We start from the raw sequence: 10,401 nt of genomic DNA on the forward strand, positions 1-10,401 counted from the left end.
CAGCAATAATAATAATAAAAGAATGTATATATCAACCAACAATAAATAACAAATGAATGTATATAAAATACTTATTATATTAAGATAGAAAAATATTATTAAAAATATCAAAATTATAAACGTTCCATAATCAGCCCTATGTCCATTATAATACAAGCTAACAGGAATATTATATGCAAAAACCAATTTTAATGAATTTTTTGTTTAAAATACAATTTGAACAAAGTTTTAGGTTAAAATAATAAAGATAGAGGTAGCACATATCTAAACGATGCAATAGTTTAAACTAGAAGATTTTAGACTAAAACGTTTATTTAAAAGAAGTCTCGTGAAAATATTGCGCAAAGAAAAGGAATAGAATAAATAGATATAAGAATATGAATGAAAATTTTATTATGAATGAAAGATTAAACTTTATATAACTTAAGTCATAATAAAACAATTAACGATATTGTATAATCAAAGAAATTAAATAAAAAGACTAGTTATTTATCCCATAAAATAAAAAGAAATATTAAACAGTAAGACTTTGATTAGATTAGGGTTGAGTTTTTTCCATTAATACTGTTTAATATTTCTTTGGCCAACACAAGTGAAATGGAAATCCCTCAGATGTTATCATTGTTGTTTGACTCCATGTGAGCCCTAATCCAGTAGATCCTTGATCAAAGGTATCCCAGTTAAGACCCCTGTCCCCTCTGCTTTTTCTTTTAACACAAAATACTTAAGACAGGATTACATAATCCATTATGTGTCTCCCTGTTTTTAAGATGGTAGGGTGCAACTTTCTCTTTAATTTTCCAACACTGAGCAGAAAACTTTGGAAGCTCCAAGCAAAAATATTTCAAATTCAAAGCTAATGTGTGGCAACCGGACCTTCAGGAAACTTATCAAGAACATGTCTGTAAATTAAAATGAGTGATAATATTTTGGTGTGCTTGGTACGAATACAACTACCTCAGAGCTATGCACCTGTGTAGCTTAGAGGAAATGTAGGGTGTGATTTGAGGGGAATTTGGCTAATGTTTCCAAGAAGTTCAAATGACCATGTAGAGGTTTCCTCATTGACCCCCTACCCTTTTTTTGCAAGGGTTACAAATTTAGAGGTAATCAATATCATAGTTAAGATTGGCAAAAAAGGTTTTCTAACGATAAAAAAAAAATGCTTTGTAAGTTGGAATCTTTCCAGCAGAAACCTGAACAATTTCACCAACAGCCCTTACCTTTCGGTTAGCTACCAGATCTGATGGAATGTTAAACATATATAAACCTCCCATAGAAGTACCAGCAGCCACTTGGTAGTCAATTCCATGCTGGATCTTCACACACGTCACCAATTCGTCGTTTTTCTGAAAGAATACAAATAAACGAATAAATAAATAAAATATAAAATGATATAAAAGTGTTTTTTCGTTACTTCAGAAATTGGTTGTTGTTGCTTTTGTTGTTATTTAACCCCAGGCCAGTCTCAATGCACAAGTCCTAAAATCTGAAGTGCTTCATTCATGCCTGTTCTTTTACTGAATGTCTAAGACTAAATCAACTAATGTAGCCTTCCTTATTGCTGAGAACCATTGGGCTAGATTAAAAAAATGCTAAGCTAGCAATAAGTCAGTACAAGGTAGATATAGGACACCCAAGGTATGGAACAACAGAGCCACAATTCAAACAGCAAGATTCTATATGGTTGTTTGACTTACTCTTTTACTTGTTTCAATCATTTGACTGCGGCCATACTGGAGCACCGCCTTTAGTCGAGCGAATCGACCCCAGGACTTATTCTTTGTAAGCCTAGTACTTATTCTATCAGTCTCTTTTGCCGAACTGCTAAGTTACGGGGACGTAAACACACCAGCATCGGTTGTCAATCGATGTTAGGGGGACAAACACTGACACACAAACACACACACATATATATATATACATATATACAACGGGCTTCTTTCAGTTTCTGTCTACCAAATCCACTCACAAGGCTTTGGTCGGCCTGAGGCTATAGTAAAAGACACTTGCCCAAGGTGCCATGCAGTGGGACTGAACCCGGAACCATGTGGTTGGTAAGCAAGTTACTTACCACACAGCCACTCCTGCGCCTTGCTAAAGGCGCAAACAACCAAACCCATCCTTAAATCACACCTAACTGTTTTTAAAGCTTAAAACAGGAAGAGCACATCAATACAGTACCTGATGCATCAGTTTTGAAAAAAATGACAGGATGGTCATATCTAGAACACCTTTTGATCAGAGGTTTATTAGATCAAGGCTGCCTTGGTGCTAAACAAAAACAGCTGTCATATTTCCAATGAGATAAATACTAGATCAGAACAAATAATTATCTCTATAGTTGTCAACATGGAAAAATCTTTAAACAAGGTCTCATGCCTTGTTGTTGTTACTGCCATTGGTGTTTAGGCTCAGGTTAACCACAAACAGTTTGGAACTGTCTTTGACCATCGGTCTGCACAGTCAAAACCATCACTTCTTTTATGTGTAATATATTAAGGACTTAATAAGGGAGCATAGCTTAGTGGTAATGGTGTTTGGCTCATGATTATAATGTTGCGGGTTCAATTCCTGGATTGAGCAGAATGTTGTGTCCTTGAGCAAGGCACTTCATTTTATGTTGCTCCAGTCTACTCAGCTGAAAATGAGTACCAGATAAGTGCTGCTGCAGTTCTTTATCCCTCCCTCCCTCTAGTTGTCAAATACTGGTGTGCCACTGGGTCAAAGGTCAGGAGTGTCAAGTAGGTGCCTATGCCAGCTTATAACAACAAGGACACCTAAAAACAATTAGTGATAGTATGGTACTACTAATGAGCAGGCCTCAAGGAAGTGAGGTGACTGAGCTCCTTTTGAGCATTGGGCCCCATGGGGGTAAAGTGGCCGAGTTCCTTTTGAGTGTTAGGCCCCACAGAGGCAATGACCAAGGCCTTTGGCATTATGTTGTGCTTGAGAAGAAGACTCATCAAGCTGAGCAAAATCGTAGTCGTGGCAGATACCGGTGTCACACAAATGGCACTCGTGCTGGTGGCACATAAAAGCATCCATTACACTCTCGGAGTGGTTGGCGTTAGGAAGGGCATTCAGCCGAAGAAAACCATCAAACTGGAGCCTGGTGCAGCCTTCCAGCATGGTAGCCTAGTCAACCCATCTAACCCATGCCAGCATGGACAATGGCCATTAAATGATGATGATGATGATGATGATGATGATAATGATGATAATGATGATGTGGTACATTTTACTAAACCATACTCATAGGTGATGTGAGTGACTACACTTTGGTAATCATACTCACTCAAACACCATCATCATCATCATTATTGTAATTCAATGTCTGCATTTCATGTATAGTTCAATAGAATCTGACAAGCCAAATGACTGCATTGAACTCCAATATCTGCACTGGCATTATTTCTGTGGTTGGAAACCCTTCCTGATGCCAACCACTTTACAGGCAGGAAAATCATATGGAGTAGACATGGACAAACTGCAAACCATAGGATTTTCTGAATGGGCACACCCAATGAAAGATTAACCTTAAATATTTTTAGCAGTGCTGGTAAGTAGATGATGGAGGCACAATGGCCCAGTGGTTAGGGCAGCGAACTCGCGGTCATAAGATCACGGTTTCGATTCCTAGATTGGGCGTTGTGAGTGTTTATTGAGTGAAAACACCTAAAGCTCTATGAGGCTCCGGCAGGGGATGGTGGCGAACCCTGCTGTACTCTTTCACCACAACTTTCTCTCACTCTTCCTTCCTGTTTCTGTTGTGCCTGTATTTCAAAGGGCCAGCCTTGTCACACTGTGTCACGCTGAATATCCCCGAGAGCTACGTTAAGGGTACACGTGTCTGTGGAGTGCTCAACCACTTGCACGTTAATTTCACGAGCAGGCTGTTCCGTTGATCGGATCAATTGGAACCCTCGACGTAGATGATGAGCCATGACTCACATGGCTCACTTCTTGAAAAAGTTGCTCATGCCTAGCAAAGAGTGTCTTTGTTAGTCTGTAGTTGTTTTTCTTGAGTGGATGAGACTGTGAAGGTTAAGATAGTTTGTGAGAGTGAATGTCATGCAGAATGTGAAATCAATAAGATCTAAAATACCAGGGTTCATTCTCAGCATCCCTTCTATTTATTAGTTAGGGCAATAATACATGGATTCAGGACTGATTTTTTTTTTCCTTTTTATATAATTACTGACCTATTTATTTATTTTTTTTGACCTCCAACCAAATTGCCCAAATCAGCCAAGCTGCCAAAGGGCTTAATCTGATTTTTTAATGCAATTTCTGAAAAAAATGTTTTTGGTAATCTTTACTTATTGTAATCGATAAAAAAATATTTGATGTAATTTGGATTAATAAATTTATTTATTTACATAATCATTTTGTGGAGGCACGTGGCTTAGCGGTTAGGATGTCAGCATCATTATTGTAAGATTGTGGTTTCGATTCCTGGACCAGGCAACCCTGTGAAAGTTAACTTGTCTTTTATCGTTTTGGAGTCAATAAAATACCAGTAAAGTACTCAGATTGATGGTATTAACTCCCTACCCTACAAAATTACTGGCCATGAGCCTAAATCATAAACCATCCATCCATCTCTGCTCACTGTTCCTAGGAAGGTCATGGGATAGAGTCCCCAGGCACCTCTACCACAGGGTCCTATCAGAAGCAACCATCATTAGACTTTCTGGTAGGATTCCCAAATACAACCGAGACTTTGGATATTATCCAACCATTTCATTCTTGGTCTATTCCAAGGTCTCCTACTAGTTGGCTCAGCTTGAAGAATCCGTCTTGTAATTCTTACCTGAGACATTCTAATTGCAAGTCTGAAGTGAATGCAAGAATTGCAGGTGCTGGCATCAGCTTTAGCATTCGGTCCTCAGAAGAAGAGAGGCTAGTAAAAAAGCGAAACTCATCTTCACCCATGGTCATGAATGTTGGATAATGGCCAAAAGAGGACAATTCTGAAACAATGGGCTGAAATGGGATTCCTCCAAAGGATCTCTGGAGTAATGTTACTCAAAAGAGTGCATAGTTTGGAGATCAGGAAGTCTCTCCAGGTTGAACTGCTAAGTCTCTGCATTGAGAAGTCACAGAAACCATTATTATAATTCAGTCAAGGGTGACTTATGGGCAGAATCATCAGAGTGTTGGACAAAATGCTCTTTATGCTCTGAGTTCAAATCTCACTAAGGTCAACTTTGCTTTTCATCCCTCTGAGGTTGTTAAAGTACCAGTCAAATATTGGGGCTAATGGTATTTACTAATCCGTTCCCTTCAAAACAGAGTGCTTTGTGTTTAAATTAAAAACAATTATTATGATTTAGTCAGAGGAGAAGGGAGCTGTGTGCAACATTTTAAAAGTCTTCTGATGCTTCTGAGATTGATTTGAATATCGCTCACCTTCAATTTTCAAAGCTCGATGCCTGACCAAATTGAGAAGATGGATAATCTTTTTATGTGAACCTGTTGGATAGAGTGTGGTTGTTGTTGAAAGGGTGACACAATCTGTCACCCAGTTTAACATCACAAGTCTATACTGTTACAAACATTCAAACAAGGGTACCTGGATCTTCATATCTCTTTCTCCCCACCCCATTAATCTCAGACGGTGTCATAAAACAGAATGAATTTTTAAATTCATTTCTCTTCATCCTCCACAATTCTTCAACATTGAGTATCCAGGCATTATCATGCAGATTCCTCTGGGTTTCTGTGGTCAATAGGTATTTATATTTTCTTAGATTTTAATTATTTCTGTGGGAAGTTTTGGAATGTAACATCTGTGATAATTGAGGGATTACTGTGTGTATGTATATATATATATATTTTTTGTTGGCACTCCGTCGCTTACGACGTCGAGGGTTCCAGTTGATCCGATCAACGGAACAGCCTGCTCGTGAAATTAACGTGCAAGTAGCTGAGCACTCCACAGACACGTGTACCCTTAACGTAGTTCTCGGGGATATTCAGCATGACACAGTGCGACAAGGCTGACCCTTTGAATTACAGGCACAGCAGAAACAGGAAGTAAGAGTGATAGAAAGTTGTGGTGAAAGAGTACAGCAGGGTTCGCCACCATCCCCTGCCGGAGCCTCCTGGAGCTTTTAGGTGTTTTCGCTCAATAATTGAGTGAAAATATATATATATCATCATCATCATCATCATCATCATCGTTTAACGTCCGCTTTCCATGCTAGCATGGGTTGGACGACTTGACTGAGGACTGGTGAAACCGGATGGCAACACCAGGCTCCAATCTAAATTTGGCAGAGTTTCTACAGCTGGATGCCCTTCCTAACGCCCGTGTATGCCTCTGAGCCAAAATGTACTGTTGCCAAAACAAGTTGAATAACCATTCAGCCATGCCCATTCGTCAACATTCAAACAGTTGTGCCCGATTGTCTCATTCTAGGGTTTTGATTAGGAAAAACTGTTGTGTGTAACTATTTTACAAATGAATCTCTTATGAGAAATTGAAGTAGTATCTACTTATTAAGAGTTAGACAGGGAACTTTATTTCAGTTAAGGACACAATAGCTTAGGTGGAATTTGAACCTGTGAGTCAACCAATGTTACCATAAATGAAACTGAATGGCAATACGTATGACAAAAAAAAAAATACCCCAATTGTTTTAGTTCTTGACTTTCACATGTATTTCCAATGATGATGTCATAATGACAATTCTTTCTAATTGAGGAATTGTAATTAGTTGAATATAGAAATTATATTGTGTTTACAGAATATTACAGAATTATAAGTAACATTTCTAAGTGGAGCTATTTTAGCTTCTAATTTATTTCTCCTTTCAGTAAAAAAGGCTCAAAAACAAAGAAGGCTATTTTACACACAAACACACACACACTTTCTCTCTCTCTCTCTCTCTCTCTCTCTCTCTCTCTCTCTCTCTATGTGGCCATACTAAGGTATTGCTTTGAGGAGTTTTAGTCTGGTTCTAATTCTATCAGGCTCTGTTTGTTGCACTGCAAAGTTACAGGGGTGTAAAAACAAACCAACACCAACTGCCAAGTAGTGACACATAAAAACAGACGAAATGCTGTTCAGCATTTTATCTGGTGCAGTATTGATTCTGCCAGCTAGCTGCCTTGAGATCACCAAGAAAAAAGACGCCTTCTAATCGATCTATCAATACCAACAGATGACAATGTTTCTCTAAAAGAAATGGAGAAACTTTCAAAATACAAAGATCTGGAAATAGAGGTAACTCATATGAGGAGCCTAAAAACAGAAACAATTCCTATCATAGTAGGCGCATTAGGTATAATAAAACAATATTCAGACAAATACATAACAAAAACACCAGGACTTACAAGAATATATAACGTACAGAAAATAGCACTACTGGGCACTGCACACATCCTGTGTAAAGTACTTTCAATACAGTGAAAATAAGAGCACTGCAGCAAACCACAGCACATACCCAAGGCACACAGCTGCGCCCAGTGGTGCAGTGAAAGCATGTGATAAAAATAAGATTACTGAATAATAATAATAATAATAATAATAATAATAATAATAATAAATTTCAAATTTTTCAAAATTTGGTGGCACAATTCCACTAAAAGTATAGGGAAAAAAATTATATTCGGGTTACACTGCAGCACACCCAGCATCGTCTTGTGGCACATCAGCATATCAGTTGCAGAGCACTGCTATAGACTAGTGCTCCACAACCGTTTTAAACTTGTGGTACACATATATTCTTTTCAAAATTTGGTGGCACACCTGAGTTAAAAGTATAGCGAAAAAATTATATTCAGGTTATGTTGTTGCCAGTGCCGCTGGACTGGCTCGCATGCAGGTGGCATGGCATGTAAAAAACACCTTTTTGAGCGTGGCCGTTGCCAGTACTGTGTGACAGGTCCTCATGCCGGTGGCACGTAAAAGCACCCACTACACTCTCGGAGTGGTTGGCGTTAGGAAGGGCATCCAGCTGTAGAAACATTGCCAAATCAAATTGGAGACTGGTGCAGCCGTCTGGTTCACAAGTCCTAAGTCAAATTGTCCAACCCATGCTAGCATGGAAAGCGGATGTTAAACGATGATGATGATGATGACTGCGGCACACCCAGCATCGTCTTGTGGCACAGCAGTGTGCCGCAGCATATCAGTTGCAGAGCACTGCTCTACAACAGGAGAATCCATCAGATGGCTTTATATGCACACATGTTTGAAACAGTGCTGTGTTGGTGCTTTTGTTAGTCAATATCTAAATATATTTTTATGAGGTGCAGTGGTTGAATCCTTAACATGCCGAACAAAATGCTGAGCAGCATTTCATCCATCTTTATGTTCTGAGTTCAAATTCCACCGAGGTTGACTTTGTCTTCCATTCTTTCAGGGTTGATAAAATAAGTACCACATTATTTACATTTGACGAATATTTGTCCTCATCTTGTTTGTTGTTAACACAACGTTTCGGCTGATATACCCTCCAGCCGTAATCAGGTGTCTTTGGGAAATTGGAACCTGGGTTCTCATTCTTAAGGTATTTTTCGATGTTATTATTATTATTATTATTATTATTATTATTATTATTATTATTCAGGTCACTGCCTGGAATTGAACTCAGATCCAGGCAGTGACCTGAATAATAATAATAATAATATTAATAATAATAATATCGAAAAATACCTTAGGAATGAGAACCCAGGTTCCAATTTCCCAAAGACACCTGAAGAAGGCTGGAGGGTATATCAGCTGAAAGTTGTGTTAACAAGAAACAAGATGAGGACAAATATCCATCAAATGTAAATAATGTAAATAATGCAAATAATTCCTCATCTCTTAAATATAGAACTGTATATAAGATTAGTACCAGTTGAGCATTGGGGGTCAATGTAATCAACTTATTCCCACCCTTGAAATTGTTGGCCTTATGCCAAAATTTAAAATCAATATCTAAATATGTTTAGCAGGTGAGGTGGAAGAATCGTTGGCACACTGCACGAAATGCTTAGAGGTATGTCACCTGTCTTTATGATCCAAGTTCAAATTTTACTGAGGTTGACTTTACCTTTCATCATTTTGGGGGTTGATAAAATAAGTACCAGTTGAGCACTGGGGTCAATGTAGTCACCTTAGCCCTTCCTTCCCCACCGAAATTGCTGGCCTTGTGCCAAAATTCGAAACTTTTGATAATTGAACACTAAACTCGGCTTGCAAAGACCTGTTGGGGCAAGCGAAAGCGAAATCGTGATGGCACCTGTACCAGTAGATCACTAAGAGCACCATCTGAGCGTGATCGTTGCCAGAGCACCAGCTGTCTGGCTTTCATGCCGGTGGCACGTAAATAGCACCATTTGAGCGTGACCGTTATCAACATCGCCTTCCTGGCACTTGTGCCAGTGGCACGTGAAAAGACATTTGAGTGAGTTCGTTGCCAGTGCTGCTGGACTGGCTCCTGTGTGGGTGGCATGTAAAATATACCATTTCGAGCGTGGCCATTGTCAGTACCTCCTGACTGACCTTCATGCCGGTGGCACGTAAAAGCACCCACTACACTCTCGGAGTGGTTGGCGTTAGGAAGGGCATCCAGCTGTAGAAACTCTGCCAAATCAGATTGGAGCCTGGCGTAGCCATCTGGTTTCACCAGTCCTCAGTCAAATCGTCCAACCCATGCTAGCATGGAAAGCAGACGTTAAACGATGATGATGATGATGATGATGATGATGATGTTTATATAATAATCGACATAGGATGCACAAAACAAACCCCAGCAGAAAAATAATGTTTAAATTAATTAAGGATTAAGCATGATATTGCGCTACCTTCTTGCTGCTGTTGCTGTTTAGCCCCAGGTCAGACTGATCAGCAACCCTATGGTCAAATATTTTCCATTAATGATCCTGTCTACTTTCTTCATCTTTCAGATATAATACATCAAGGATTATCTTATGTAACACTTGTTTTTTCAAGAGAGCAAGGGGCTTAATTCGATGGAAATTTCAGCTGCTATTTCGAGCCTGCTGATTGACCACCAAGAGACTCTTTTGCTTGCTTGTCCCACTGCTGGTCCTCGCTGAAGTCAAAATAGGGACCTCATTAATAAACAACAACAATGACGGCAACGGCTACAGTATCACGACACACAAAGATTAAGAGATTTAATAGCACGATTTAAAGAGAACATGGGATGTGTGTGTGTGTGTGTGTGTGTGTGTGTGTGTTTTACCAGTGATAACAATTAGGTAATGAGTAAGAAAAACTATGACCTTCAACACGACCTACTGCACACAACCGCCACTACCACCACCACCACCACCACCAATCACCACAATTACTACTACTACTACTACTACTACTACCACCACCACCACCACCAATCACCACAATTACTACTACTACTACTACTACCACCACCACCA

At 39.2% G+C, this 10,401-nt stretch overlaps 1 protein-coding gene across 1 annotated transcript in view; it reads right to left on the minus strand.

Moving 5' to 3' along the window:
- LOC106873891 (tectonin beta-propeller repeat-containing protein 2) overlaps positions 1 to 10,401 on the minus strand; it is a 54,450-nt gene that overhangs the window by 33,448 nt on the left and 10,601 nt on the right. The window contains exon 2 of the mRNA XM_014921416.2: positions 1,224 to 1,349. Within this exon, the coding sequence (XP_014776902.1) occupies positions 1,224 to 1,349 (126 nt within the window). The remainder of the gene's footprint in view (positions 1 to 1,223; positions 1,350 to 10,401) is intronic.

The sequence above is a fragment of the Octopus bimaculoides genome, chromosome 11 (assembly GCF_001194135.2).
Source record: "Octopus bimaculoides isolate UCB-OBI-ISO-001 chromosome 11, ASM119413v2, whole genome shotgun sequence".
NCBI lineage: Eukaryota > Metazoa > Mollusca > Cephalopoda > Octopoda > Octopodidae > Octopus > Octopus bimaculoides.